At 39.2% G+C, this 15,696-nt stretch overlaps 1 protein-coding gene across 3 annotated transcripts in view; it reads left to right on the forward strand.

Annotated features, from left to right (window-relative positions):
* The window catches only part of pik3cb (phosphatidylinositol-4,5-bisphosphate 3-kinase, catalytic subunit beta), a 99,449-nt gene that overhangs the window by 61,784 nt on the left and 21,969 nt on the right, over positions 1–15,696 (forward strand). For 2 of the 3 annotated variants that reach the window (XM_057838441.1, XM_057838442.1), the window contains 8 exons: positions 2,729–2,949; positions 5,774–5,953; positions 6,200–6,367; positions 8,194–8,283; positions 9,310–9,564; positions 9,641–9,737; positions 11,446–11,576; positions 11,721–11,771. In XM_057838441.1, the coding sequence (XP_057694424.1) occupies positions 2,729–2,949; positions 5,774–5,953; positions 6,200–6,367; positions 8,194–8,283; positions 9,310–9,564; positions 9,641–9,737; positions 11,446–11,576; positions 11,721–11,771 (1,193 nt within the window). The remainder of the gene's footprint in view (positions 1–2,728; positions 2,950–5,773; positions 5,954–6,199; positions 6,368–8,193; positions 8,284–9,309; positions 9,565–9,640; positions 9,738–11,445; positions 11,577–11,720; positions 11,772–15,696) is intronic. The other variant, XM_057838443.1, reaches the window with a different exon arrangement.

Genomic DNA, 15,696 nt, shown 5'->3' on the forward strand with positions numbered 1-15,696 from the left:
ATTGTTATGTTAGTGTTGTCCGCACCTGAAACATTTCTAGAAATAATGTGACAAACACTTTCATTATATCTTTTTAGACTAAAAGTAGGTGAGGTGGTGCAAAGACCTTCCATCAAAGCTCAGGGACATGATAAATTGCTTTAAATATCATTATGTTGCTTTCATAACACGGGAGTATTGTGTTGAACCTGTTTAATAAAATGGCCTTGTAGAAGCTCAACACAAAACAGTGATCAGGTTTAATCACCCAAACGACACCTCTGGAATTAGCTCCAGTGTAAGTACAGTATTTGGAAGTTCCTTTTTAATTTTACGGGAGACTCTTGGGGAGACTTCTTCTGACATTTTAGGCCAAAAGGGCACTTGTTGCGTTCAAGTTTATATGTATGTGCAGTATACAGTATGTATATTGTATGTATAGAGATTTGCCATCACAATAATTTTGGTAGTCCCGACTACGAATGTTGGGTCAGGAGTTGATGCTCACAATGGGGGGAATGGTCACTGTAGAACATATCTACATAAATATTAGGGTTGTACCGAAAACAAAATTCTTGGCCGAAACCGTATATTGGAAACACTTGGTGGAAAACTAGAAGGCTGAATAATACACATTTATACAATTCATTTATGATCTTTTTCCAATTAATGCCCTTTGCCTTTGTTTTTTTTTGTTTGTTTGTTTGTTTGTTTGTTTTTAATGTAATATGGTCCCTTCTCACAAGTACGCAAACGCCGTCCAAAATGTGCTACGACCCCTGAGGCTCGACAAATTTTGTTTGAAAGGTGCAGATTCTGAAACCACTTGGGAAGGTGCGTGACTGACGGCAGTGACCATTTTGTGGCAAAGTCATAATGCGAACTATAGCAGAGTTGCTGCCGTCATTGTAGCTTTCTGTTTAGTGGACATCACGGCCGATGAAACCTTGATAAATGCCCTTTCTTGGAGGTTTGGGACACTCGAAAAACGGGTCTCACGCCTGCAGTTGCTAAGCGCTCGTAATTTCCCGAATATAAGGCGCACCTGTGTATAATGCGCACCCCAAATTTACTTGTAAAATATAGGGAAAATTATTGTACCCGTTTATAACGCGCACCCTAATTTTAGCACCAATAAATAGAACAATACAAGAAAACAGAGCTTGTGTACAGATACAGAAATGTCATTTTACTGACAGGTGAAACACTGCACAAGCATAGCATATTTGTAGTTCAAAACATTACCATAAACTGACAATATTCACGGTAACAATATGATTTGACAACCTCTCCAATTTATCAGAATCTAGGAGAAAACAAAACAGATTTCTTTTAAAGGCTGCTGTATAACTTGCTCGTTTCATCATGGTGAATAAATGTTTCTTCCATGGATTAATACGGTAAAATGAAAGTGAGAACGTAAGTCGGAAATCCGAGAGAGCTCATCGCTGTCGACACGACAGTAACGATAGGAACTATTGTTATTTGGGTTTGAGTTTCCCGAGGGACAGATATAGTTGACGGACACACACAGGAAGTCTGTGTTGTTACGTTTGTTATGGTCCGAGTTGCGGAGCTGCAATAAACGTTGACTCAAATGAGTTCAAGAAACTAAATTCTGTGCTTTATGAAGAGTGAAAAAAGCAGAATTTAACGAAATCATTCGGCCGATCAGAGTGAAGTCTTACCGAAACAAAATGGTGACATCACGTACCATAATGGTCGGCAACGGATCGCCGCATACGTTTCTTCAACACAACGTGACCGTGTCAATGAAAAAAAAAACAATCTGTTTAAATATATATATATAATTTCTGTCTCCATCCATGTACCAGTTTATAATGCGCACCATGATTTTACAAGTTGATTTTGGAGGAAAAAAAGTGTGCATTATATTCGGGAAATTACGGTAAATGAGATCTCGATGTCCGCTGTCTCTTACAAGGCTATTACAGTCTCTTGTACTCCTTAAAACAAGATTTGCTGTTTTCTCGTGCAACAAGTGGAATCGATCGAGAGCTAAGCGAGCAGGCCGAGTCCTCGCAGCGACGAAGCTGTGCGAAGTCGCTCCCAGCAGAATTAAACTGGGACTGGTGGAGGGCGTGTGGAAATTGCAGGGAAAAATGTGACAAAAAGAGGAAGTGGTTGTGCCATAAAATTATTGTACTAAACCACAGCAAATGCATGTGTATGCATTTAAATACTTTATTTGTATACTGCTCGCTCGATTAAACTCCAAACTACTCACACACGGGCTCAATTGCACTGTCCTCGATGTGATCCGGAACATCAATGAAAAGTAACTTCAGAACGAGCGTGTAGCAGCGATGAAGCAAATTTCTATCATTTATATATTTCTTTCTATCATTTATATATTTCTTTGATACCTACACATGTACATGTTGGCTGTGAGCCAGTAATGTTGCTTCTCACCGTGTTTTGATTGCGTCATCACAAGACAACTACGGTTCTTCACCCTATTCGGTGGTAAACTTTCGGTCTTTTAACTGAAAACCAACAATGCAATTTTAGCTATTTTCAGCTGAAAGATTTCGGTGCCCAATTTTTGTAGATCTCTAATAAATATGCTTTATCAAAGAAAAACAATGATCTCTTTATTAGCAGATGTTATATTTATTTAAAAAAAAAAAAAAAAAAAAAAAAAGACCATATCTTTGTGTGACAATCTTATTTTTAAGAAGCCTCTCGTTTGATAAATGCAACTGGTTCTGCTTCACATTTTCTCCAGGCCTACATGAACTTGATGGCATGAATGACCAGGAAGTAAAGGACTTTCGCAGTAAAATGTCTCGCATCAGTGAAGAGAGAATGCAACGTCTCCAGATGATGACGTGGACAGAGTGGCTGCATGCATGTTTTTCCCCACAGCTCGAGCCAAGGCTCATCAACGATGGACTCAGTGACCGCTCAGCTGATTTAAAAGTCATCATACACGTTGACCAATCTCAGGTAGGCTTTTGTAGCCAAGTGGTGCGGCCACAACCTGTGAGTTACAGTATATACACTTTTGTTTGATGAGTGGCCGGTTATTGTCCGACTGATTGCCATTCAATTGCTGAGCAGTTTTACCCAGACAATCAGTCACACTGTCATTTATACCGTACAGAGTCAGCCAATCACAGTGCTATCACATACATATTGACACGTCTGGCCACCTGTGTATTCACATCAGGTTTATCCATTAATGGCTACATTTTTGTAAAATGTTGTTTCTCTCTATTGATGTATGTAGTGTATCCAACAGTGTCATACCAATTTAAAAAACAAAACATTGGAAAACGGCAAGCTTTTTATATTTCACAAAGATTGAAGCCACTTGTCACGGTGTTATTGAGAACAACTGGTACGTCATGTGACAAGGCTAAATGGGTCAGAAGTAACATCATAATTATGCCATAGAATTTGACTGGGAACACAGTGGACTGAAACCCTGCCTGTGGCCTTTCTATTTCCCTCAGTATTTCACTCTTTGTTTCTTGCTCTGTCCTGTTAGACTCGTTTTGTTTTTCATAACCATGGTAACAATCCTCAAGACCATTACAGTATTCTGCTATACAATGACAGGCCGTTTGTGCTCTAGTGAAAACTGGCAGGAAGTCTTATTTGGAGGCCAGACACAATGAACTGTAAAATGGGCAGGAAGTGTGGTATTGTTGTAAAGTGAACATGGTCATTGTTCATTGATGATGGTGAGTCCTTCTTTCGTGGTATCATGAGGTTTATTTCGTGGTTAGCCAATAGCCATGCCCATTTCCACTGTTGTCTCCTTACTGTAGGTTGGTATTTATGTTTGATCTCATTAAAATTTAAATATTACCACAGTTTTTAATGGCCCTCCGCCAAACTGCTTTGTTAATGTATTAAAGCAAATTTATTAAATCACCTGGAAATTATAATTCCATCTCAGGAATCAGGTCAGTACATAGCTATAATTAGAAAACAGTAAGCCTGGCTATTTTATTCAGAATGTGTTGATGCAGCTTTGTGAGTTATTTCTGCAACAAGTGTCATGATGAGTCAATGACATATTACATTCATTGTAAATACATGGTTATGTTTGTGTGTTGTGCCTTCAGCAGGTACAGTGGTATGAAAAAGTATCTGACCATTTCTCACATTTCTGCATAAAATCACCAACAAATGTGAACTTTTTCAAAATCACTCAGATGAAAATACAGTGTCTGCTTTTAACTAAAACCACCCAAACATTTATAGGTTTTTATATTTTAATGAGGATAGCATGCAAACAATGACAGAAGGGGGAAAATAAGTAAGTGAACCCTCTGCCTAATGAGACTTAAAGAGCAATTGAAACCGATTTTTACCAAACATTCTAAGTCAGGTATGTGCCCAATCACTGATGAGTGGATTAAAGCTTCCCTGTTCACTATAAAACACACACCTGGTAAGAATTGTCGTAATGAGAAGCATTGTCTGATGTGCATCATGGCTCGGTCAAAAGAGCTGTCTGAACACCTGCGATCAAGGATTGTTGATTTCCATAAAGCTGGGAAAGCAAAACCATCTCTAAAAGTCTGGATGTTCATCAATCGACAGTCAGGGGGGTGTCTACAAATGGAGAGAGTTCGGCACTGTTGCGTCACTCCAAAGGAGTGGCCGTCCACCAAAGAATACGCCAAGAGTTCAGCACAGAATACTTAGAGAGATTAAAAAAAAAAAAAAACCTTAGCGTGTCTGCAGAAGAATTACAGAAATCACTGGCACAGTCCAATATCTCTGTGCAAACATATAAGACTATGGCCAAGAATGGTGTTCATGGAATGATTCCACGGAGGAAGCCACTGCTGTCTAAAAAAAACATTGTTGCTCGTTTAATGTTCGCATAAACGCACTTGGACACTCCACAGAAGTTTTGGAAAAAAAATTTGTGGACTGATGAAACCAAAGTTGAATTGTTTGGGAGTAACACACAACGTCATGTGTGATGGAAAAATGGAACAGCTCACCAACATCAACACCTCATCCCCACCGTGAAGCATGGTGGAGGGAGCATCATGATTTGGGGCTGTTTCGCTACCTCAGGGCCTGAACAACTTGCAATCATTAATGGAAGAATGAATTCAAAAGTTTATCAGGATGTTTTGCGGGAAGACCTGAGGCTGTCCGTCAGACAGTTGAGGCTAAAAAGAGGATGGATGCTGCAACAAGACATTGATCCAAAACACAGCAGTAAATCAAATTTAGAATGGTTTCTGAAGAACAAAATACACGTTCTGGAGTGGCTAAGTCAAAGTCCAGATTTGAACCCAATTTGAACCCCCGACAGCAATTCATGCCAGACATCCCAGGAACCTGACTGAACTACAGCCGTTTGGTTGAGAAGAATGGGCCAAGATTTGTCCTGATCGATGTACCAGACTGATCTGCAGCTACAGGAAGTGTCTGGTTGAAGTTATTGCTGCCAAACGGGGGGCCACAAAATATTAAATGTGATTGTTCACTTACTTATCCCCCCCCCCTTCTGTCATTGTTTGCATAGTATCCTCATTAATATATGAAAACCTATAAATATTTGGGTGGTTTCAGTTACGCCATTTTTTTCATCTGTGTGATTTTGACAAAGATCACATCAAATTTGATGGTGATTTAATGCAGAAATGTGAAATTCCAAAAGGGTTCTATACTTTTACATACCACTGTACACCATGTAGATACCATAGCTGCATATATATCTGTCTAAATATGCGTTTTAGAATTTCAGCTGGAAGTTTCAATGAAAAACACAATCATGTTTTTTCACACTCTCTTTAAGGATTCAGCCAGTCTGAGAGTGCCTGCATCTTGCAGCCCCGCCGAGCTGATGGAACTGGCTCTGAGGAAGTGGTTGACCACTCATGGGCACGAGGAGGAGGCTTGGAGAGGACAATATGTACTAAGAGTCAGCCATTGCATGGAGTTTCTCTGTGGAGATCATGCTCTTTGTGAATACAAGGTCAGTGAGTGCATCTTATTTGCGAGTTTTAGACAAAAATGAGTGTAGTTTAATTGAGATTAAAATAGGCATTTTTAAAGGACGAAATGAAAAAAAGCTTTATAGCGGTTCTGTTTATTATTGTACATCTAATAAAACAAGGATTTTTAAATATAATTGTTGTATGGTATAGATATTTTTGCTTATTTTGTTGTCACTGGTCATTTTTATTATGTACAAATTGCATTAATCTTGTTTTGTGTGTAGTACATACGCACATGCATGCAGGCGAAGGAGTCTCCGCACCTTACCCTGGTCTCCACCAGCACAGTAAAGGCAATGTTTGAAAAGGAAATTGCTGCCATTGGGGCAGTAGTCAGTCGCAGGTCTTCCAACCCACCTTTGCCTCTACCTCCTAAAAGAAGGGTTCCTATGGTGAGGGTACATACGTACAAACAAACAACTACACATCATACTCATATTTACCCCCATGGAAAATTTAGACTGTTTAAAGAGCTACACAACACCTTATATAAATGATTTTCATGTGAAAAACATGCTCAAAGTATTTATCTAAATTACAAATATCTTAGACCTCTAGTATTGGAGATGATCATTTTTAAACACAACAAATGACCCCGCTTTTAAGCGTACCCATTGCTATGACAACTCTGAAGTCAGTTATACCCACGCACATAAACACTGATAGACTACAACACAGGTAAATGGGACATTAGGTATTACTGAGGTTGTCATGAGGAAGGGTGGGCAATCTGGGATACTCGCATTTGATTTTCTAGAACCGTATTGGCATTGACAAAACATTTGCCCGCACTAACCAAAGCCACTTACTGGAAACACTGGCTTTTATATACGCATTTAAATATATACATCAGTAAAGTTACATTCTGTGGAGCCCCCCCCCCCCCCCCCCCACATGGCGTACCGCACGCTACACGTCACTTCCGCTTATTAATATTCATGACGTTAGCAACTGTTGTTAAATAGTGTATGGAGGAGATGTTTACAGAGCTAAACCTACAAATTCTGTCCGAAAATTATGTCCCTGGTGCCAAATAAACTGGTAAAGATGTGGAAGAATATACAAATGTTCAGTTAAAGAGATGGCTTGAGTGTCGAGAGCTGAAAAAGGGCCGAGCTGATCCACACATTTTTCCTTACGCCACTGACAATGTTGTTCTCCTGTTTCAACAAGCTATCCTTTACCCGCATATGCCCTGTCTTTCTTATATATTATATCCACCGGTTGTCTTACATCTCTGACTGTTCTTGGGGGAAATTTATATTGTTAGTTTTGTGTAGTGATCGTAAATGCTACTCAGTGACAGCGAACGAACACTTTTAATTTTTTCATTAAATAACAAATCTTGATTCTGTTAATTTATTTACATTTCCCCCTTACTAAAGTTGTAACCTTTTCTGTTGTAAAGAAACAACGGTGGTAGTCAGATACCACTTTAAATTTTTTTCAGGTCATTCATTGTCAGACAAGCAGCACGGCAAAACACTAAAAATATAAGTAAAAATAGCTAAATGGCTTACCTCTTCGGGGGACGCTGTGGCAGGCAATGGGTCGGGATTGTCATTTGTAGGACAGTGACCCTCAACAAAATCATACTGCATATGAAGGTGAATGACTGACACCTTGCGTTAAACTGGTCTTTCGGACGTCCGCACAAGCTGATCCATTGTTCACATTTTTTCCTTTGAGTCTTTTGTTTTGGGAAACGTATGAAGAAAACATCTTTCATATGTGGACAGTCGTAATGTTTACAGTCGTTTCTACAAGTTCATTAGTAGCAGTGTAGAAAACTAGCAGAAATTTAATGTTTTTTTTTGTTTTTTTTTTTTTGTTTTTTTTTTTTTTTGCGAAAACATCTTTCATATGTGGACAGTCGTAATGTTTACAGTCGTTTCTACAAGTTCATTAGTAGCAGTGTAGAAAACTAGCAGAAATTTAATGTTTTTTTTTGTTTTGTTTTTTTTGTTTTTTGTTTTTTTTTGCGAGGGCATGTCTATAATGTCCCACTTCCGCTTTACGATGCGATGTCACACTCTAAAAATAGCATTCGTGCGGTACGCTATTTATTAAACAAGATTCTTTCCACTGGGATGGATATCCTAAAGGTCTTGACTGTCCTTTTAATCCACCTAACATGCATATTTTTTTGGGGTGGGGGGGTATACTGTCTCGCAGTACATAGTGATGATGTATTTGTTGTCTTTTCCTCCTCCCACAGCAAGCACAGACTTGTGTGTGGGAAGTGCAATGCCCATTTAAGATAGTTCTATTGAAAGGCAGCAAGGTGAATGCAGAGGAGACTGCCAAGGTAAACTTTTTTTTTTTTTGTCCACAACAATGAGAGTAATTTACATTGTGCCACGAGAGGTTATGTATAGTGACTCCATATGAATTCCAAATGCCAATTTAATCAGTCCTTTTTAACCCTTTGCGAAATCATACTATAATTCATTGGATTCTGTCCAACATTGTGAATTTCTGGTAATAGAGAGGGAAAAAGTTTAAAATCAAAAAAAAAAAAAAAAAAAAAAAAAACGACAGCTTATGAGTGCAGTTATTTTGTGATGTCAGTTATACCCACACACATGCACACAAATAGGATCATGTTAATTGGTATTAATGACATAATGAAAAAAGGCAGGTATTTTGGGATATGCACATTTGATTGGCAGAAATAGTACTGGTAATGACAAAGTGTCTGTCCCCATATTGGGCGTCCACTTCCTGAAAATACTTGCCACTAATACACATCAGAAAAAAATGTTTTTCTTTTGTTTTTGTTTTTTTTTTTCAATTTACTAAACTTTCTGGTGGGATGTACTGTATATGGGAAAAGTCTTGCTTTCCCATTAATATACTTTCATATTAAATCTTATTAATAATAATGTATATATTTATTAATATTGTTTTTTATTTAATCAAATGTATGAAATTTAGTTGTTGTTGTTGTTTTTTTTTTTAGGGGCTGTGTGTTTAGGGCTAATATTGGAATTTCCATCAGCCTTAAAAAAAAAATCATGATTTGGCCGAATTGTTGTAAATTTGAATAAATAATGCATACCTCACTATAAGCCTCACCCACCAAATTTACATAAATATCTGTATTTTTCAACATATAAGCTGCACTAGACAATTATTGTATCATTGGATATTTACACTAAAAGACATGCTGGTAGTCATCTTGGAAAAATCCATAAATAAGCCGCGGGTTTCAGAGTGTGTCGTGTACGTGTGTGTGGGGGGCTTATAGTCATTAAATTATATTTAGTCACTCTAACCCTCCCTTTACGTATCAGTCCGTTATTAACTGATGCACGTTTGTGGTGGTGCCTAGGTCCAAGTCCGGGCTGGGCTTTTTCATGGAACTGAGCTGCTTTGCAAACCGGCTGTGAGCAGTGAGAGCAGCGGCCGTTCAGAGCACACGTGGAAAGACAATACATTAGAGTTTGATATCTCAGTCTCTGACCTGCCGAGGATGACGCGCCTCTGCTTTGCCATCTATGCCGTCATGGATAAAGTCAAGAAGCAGAAGTCCACTAAAAACACCCATCCAAACAAATATCAGACCATTCGCAAAGCAGGGAAAGTGGTAAGACGCCAGTTAGTCGACAAACATTCCCTTTTATGGATAACCTTTACTGATAATTTGTGTCTTTGTGTTGTAGCACTACCCCATAGCCTGGGTTAACACAATGGTGTTTGACTACAAAGGTCACTTAAAAATGGGAGATATTGTCCTTCACTGCTGGTCTTCGTTTCCTGGTATTGTACTCAATTTTGACCATTTTACTTGATATTCTGCTGACATTAAGTAATATACACTCCTGGCCAAAAGTATTGGCACCCCTGCGATTCTGTCAGATAATGCTCAATTTCTCCCAGAAAATGATTGCAATTACAAATGCTTTGGTAGTAATATCGTCATTTATTTTGCTTGCAATGAAAAAACTCAAAAGACAATGGGGGGGGGGGGGTTAAATCATTATCATTTTACACAGAATTCCAAAAATGGGCCGGACAAAAGTATTGGCACCCTTTGTAAAATCATGTGATGCTTGTCTAATTTGTGTAATTAACAGCACCTGTTACTTATCTGTGGCACATTACAGGTGGTGGCAATAACTAAATCACACTTGCAGCCAGTTAAAATGGATTAAAGTTGACTCAACATCTGTCCTGTGTGATTGTGTGTACCACATTGAGCATGGAGAAAAAGAAGGCCAATGAACTGTCTGAGGACTTGAGAAGCAGAATTGTGAGGAAGCATGGGCAATCTCAAGGCTACAAGTCCATCTCCAAAGACCTGAATGTTCCTGTGTCTACCATGCGCAGTGTCATCAATAATTGTAAAGCCCACGGCACTGTGGCTAACCTCCCTAGATGGACGGAAAAGAAAAATTGAAGAGAGATTTCGACGAAAGATTGTGCGGATGGTGGATAAAGAACCTTGACTAACATCCAAACAAGTTCAAGCTGTCCTGCAGTCCGAGGGTACAATAGTGTCAACCCGTACTATCCATCGGCATCTGAATGAAAAGGGACTATATGGTAGGATACCCAGGAAAACCCCACTTCTGACCCAGAGATGTAAAAAAGCCAGGCTGGAGTTTGCAAAAACTTACCTCAGAAAACTAAAAACGTTTTGGAAGATTGTTCTCTGGTCAGATGAGACAAAAGTAGAGCTTTTTGGGAAAAGGCATCAACATAGAGTTTACTGCAAAAAAAAAACGAGGCCTTCAAAGAAAAGAACACGGTCCCCACAGTCAAACATGGTGGAGGTTCCCTGATGTTTTGGGGTTGTTTTGCTACCTCTGGCACTGGACTTCTTGACCATGTGCATGGCAAATGAAGTCTGAAGATTACCAACAAATTTTGCAGCATAAAGTAGGGCCCAGTGTGAGAAAGCTGGGTCTCTCTCAGAGGTCATGTGTCTTTCAGCAGGACAATGACCCAAAACACACTTCAAAAAGCACTAGAAAATGGTTTGAGAGAAAGCACTGGAGACTTCTAAGGTGGCCTGCAATGAGTCCACACCTGAATCCCATACAACACTTGTGGAGAGATCTGAAAATGGCAGTTTGGAGGGGCACCCTTCAAATCTCAGAGACCTGGACCAGTTGGCCAAAGTAGAGCATTGTGAGAAACTCATTGATGGATACACGATGCGGTTGTTTGCAGTTATTTTGTCCAAAGTTTGTGCTACCAAGTATTCGGCTGAGTGTGCCAATACTTTTGTCCGGACCATTTTTGGAGTTTGGTGTAAAATTATACTGCCTTTTTTTTCCATTCTCTTTCTCATTCTCTGTTTTTTTCATTGCAAGCAAAATAATTGAAGATATTACTACCAAAGCATTTGAAATTACAATCATTTTCTGGGAGAAATTGAGCGTTATCTGACGGAATTGCAGGGGTGCCAATGCTTTTGGCCAGCAGTGTAATTAAAAACAATTGTTGTATTTTATGTTGGCAGATGAACTTGAAGAGATGCTCAACCCCATAGGAACTATTCAGACCAATCCGTACACTGAAAATGCCACAGCTCTGCACATCAATTTTCTAGAATACTCACCGAACACCATCATTTTCCCTCCGTTTGACAAGGTCAGACCACAGTAAGCAATTGTACTGTTGTTTCAGTTGCAGTCATTAAAATGTTGTGACCTCAATTTGGACCCATGAATAAGCTTTATTTTATGTGGTGTTCTATGACTTTTGGCTGATATATCCATTCACACTTGTTTACAGATACTAGAAAAAGCTGCAGAAATTGCTCGGGCAAATGACTGTTCGCCTATGGTGAGTGAGGGTGTAGTTATATATAAAATATGAAGCCAAAGTGGGGGTAAAAAATTCAGGCGACACGAGCAGTTATGCTGTTTAATATGATCACTCCCTCTTTGCACGTACACTATTTTACAAGGAAACCCTTTTTTTCTAGCAGTGTTGACTGCAAAAAAAAAAAAAAACCTCAAATCAGATAACTTGTTCTTTTTCTTGCCTTGCTTACCGTAACCTCACCCTGAAACCCACTCCTGAGTGTGGAAAGAATATTACATAAGGCAGTTTTTTGGTATGCCTTAATGCAACTTGTTAAGGGAAAAGAAAAGAGTCATTATAAATGAATATGTGAATATGGTTGCTGAAAGAATGTAAATGAGCAAATCACAAATTCCTTAGGGCAGACATGTCCAAAGTGCGGCCCGGGGGCCAAATGCGGCCCGTGGTCAAATTTCATCCGGCCCCCAGCCTGTGTCATAAAATCAATAATTTCTGGCCCGCACACAGACCTAATAAATTGGTCAGCAGTACTGCTACCAGCATATGAAGTAGCTTACACACTAAATGCTGCTCCTCATTTACCCACTAAAAGGCAGCAGCACTCTAAGCAACATTACCCCGCGTGACCCTTTACTCCCAATTTTCTAAAATGGCGACAATCAACAACAACAAAAAGAACGTTGACTGTGACGGCCGACGCTTCAAGAATAGGTGGAAATTGGACTATTTCTTCACTAAAATACGCAAAAACTGTCTGCCTCATTTGCAAAGAGACAGTCGCTGTTTTGAAAGAGTTCGATGTGAAGCGTTATTACTAAACAAGACATGCTGACATGTACAACAAGATTACAGGGAAGATACGTAGCGAGAAATTGAAGCAACTTAAAGCTAGTTTAATTTTACAGCAGCAGTATTTCACAAGAGGGCAAGAGATGAAAGAGAACGCCACAAAGGCTGGTCGCAAGATTTTGTGGAAATTATTAATTGAAAAAAATAAATAAATTAAGCAAATGTGACACACAGAATAGCTTGCTAAAATTTGCATAAATATATTGTTCTACGTAAAGGATGTCAGCCAAGGTCGGCCCCCCACATTTCTACCACACCGATTCTGGCCCCCTTTGCAAAAAGTTTGGACACCCCTGCCTTAGGGCTATGTTAACAGAGAAAATAATTTTTAAACACAAAAATGACGCAACTTACCAGTGGAGCTGTTGTGTGACAGGAGAGACATCAGTCACACCATGCTCGCACAGCACAATTGCTGATGCTCTCAAAACAGATAAAAAGTAGCCAAGAAAATAAGCACACACTCTTTAAAGTTTCTGTACCTGTGCAATCTGTCTCTTTCTCCATTCTTTGTGTGAGACTCAGGAAAAGCCCAGTTCACTTCCTTTAAACCATTAAAGCTTGTTTCACCAAGAGACACCCTTATTCCAGTGGGTACCCAATACATTATGAGTAGTTGGAACAAGGGCGCAGGTTTTGTCGCAACAGTGGTAGGATCGATATAACAGCATAACCTGCATGTACACTTTTTGATAGGGACGGGACTTGGATAAGACCAAATAGATTGGGTGGACTGGGGTCAGAGCTACATTTCTCATGAATATGAACCTAATTAATTGATAGGCTAAATGATCAATGCAACATAAATCTGTATTGATTGATACTAGCTTCCATGTGTATTGTTTAAAATTTATTTAATCCCACCCCTATTCTCATCTAATTAAGAACAAAAAAATGTTTTTGCTACTTCCTTCCAAAAATGTAGGCAACCAAAAATTCAGCTCAAACAGTTTTGTACATATACATTTTTGGAACAAGTTTTGTCCCTTGCGATGAAGTTACCACAGGTAACACCCAAACCAAAACAATTTCATACTAACATGGTAAAAGAAAGTAAAACCATACCAACAATGGTAAAGGCCACGCACACAGGACAAACAAATTATAAATGGCAACAATAACTATACCAACAATGGTAAAGGACAACATACCAGCAATGGTAAGAAACAACCAGCACTCATACCAAGACAACATATTGATGTAATTAAGACATTATATCAGTATACTGTGACCAGACTATAAATTTGTATAACCGTTTAAATCTGTAGATAGTTTGGCATTGATTGTATTGCAATCCCAGATTATTCCAAAATTTAACTCCACACACAGACACACAAAAACTTTTACGAGTTGCTCGAATTTTTTGATATTATGAAGTATCCATATCCTCTTAAGTTATGAGTTCTCTTTCAGTGTAAAAAAGTTTTGCAATTTAATTGGTAATAATTTGTTGAATGCTTAATAGAGGATTATTGAGGTATTGTACTTTACAAGGTGGTTAAATTTTAGCAGCTTTGAGTAAATAAATTGTGTGTGTGCGCCAGAAACCCGACCATATGGATGATCCGCACGGCCCGTTTCTGTAAGGATTTGTCGCGCTCTGATCGACGTCTCCCCAGACTTCAACACAAAATGAGAAGGGAGAACCAAAGAGCAGTATAAAGTGCGGAGTGCGTTCTCGTCAAGAAATTGTTCAGCTTATTTATAATTGAGAGACTCATGGGAAATTTTTTTTTATATGTCTGATGTGGGGTTTCCATGTCAGTTTACTGTCAATTGTGACACCCAAAAATGTATTCACATCTACGTTTTCAATTTGGATACCATCAATAATTACATGCAAATCAGGATGTTTTAAAGCTACCAAACATCATAGCTTTGGTTTTACTTACATTTAACGATAATTTATTCATATCCATCTATTTTATAATTTTAATTAGCTCCTTGTTCACGACCTTTACCAACTCATTAGAATACATTGATGTCATCTGCAAAAAGAATACATTTTACAGATTGAGATGCATCAAAAATATCTTTTACAGTGGGGAGAACAAGTATTTGATACACTGTCGATTTTGCTGGTTTTCCCACTTGCAAAGCATGTAGAGGTCTGTAATTTGTATCATAAGTTCTCTTCAACTGTGAGGGATGGAATCTAATACAAAAAAAACAGAAAATCACGTTGTATGATTTTTAAATAATAAATTTGCATTTAAATGCATGAAATACTCCAGTACCTTAAGATGCTTCTTACGGAGCAACTCTCTAGTTCCCTTGGCTGTGTGCTTTGGGTCGTTGTCATGCTGGAAGACCCAGCCACGACCCATCCTCAGGGCTCTCACTGAAGGAAGGAGGATGTCAGCCAAGATCTGGCGATACATAGCCCCACCTATCCTCCCCTCAATACGGTGCAGTCGTCCTGTACCCTTGGCAGAGAAGCAGCCCCAAAAAATGTTTCCTCCTCCATGTTTCACGGTTGGGATGGTGTTCTTGGGGTTGTACTCATCCTTCTTTTTCCTCCAAACACCCGAGTTGAGACCAAAAAGTTCAATTTTGGTCTCATTCGACCACATGACCTTCTCCCATTGCTCCTCTGGATCATCCAGATGGTCAGTGGCAAACTTCAGACGTGTCTGGACATGCACTGGCTTCAGCAGCGGGACCTTGCGTGCGCTGTAGGATTTTAATCCATGACGGCATAATGTGTTTCCGATGGTTTTCGTCAAGACTGTGGTTCCAGCTCTCTTCAGGTCATTGACCAGGTCCTGCCGTGTAGTTCTGGGCTGATCCCTCACCTTCCTCATGATCAGTGATGCCCCACGAGGTGAGACCTTGCATGGAGCCCCAGAACGAGGCAGATTGACTGTCAACTTGAACTTCTTCCATTTTCTAATAATCGCTCCAACAGTTGTTACCTTCTCACCAAGCTGCTTGCTTATTTTCCTGTAGCCCATCCCAGCCTTGTGCAGATCTATTATTTTATCCCTGATGTCCTTACACAGCTCTTTGGTCTTGGCCATTGTGGAGAGGTGTGAGTTTGTTTGTTTGAGCATGTGAACAGGTGTCTTTATACAGGTAACAAGTTCAAACAGGT

This window comes from Corythoichthys intestinalis, chromosome 6 (assembly GCF_030265065.1).
Source record: "Corythoichthys intestinalis isolate RoL2023-P3 chromosome 6, ASM3026506v1, whole genome shotgun sequence".
Classification (NCBI taxonomy): domain Eukaryota; kingdom Metazoa; phylum Chordata; class Actinopteri; order Syngnathiformes; family Syngnathidae; genus Corythoichthys; species Corythoichthys intestinalis.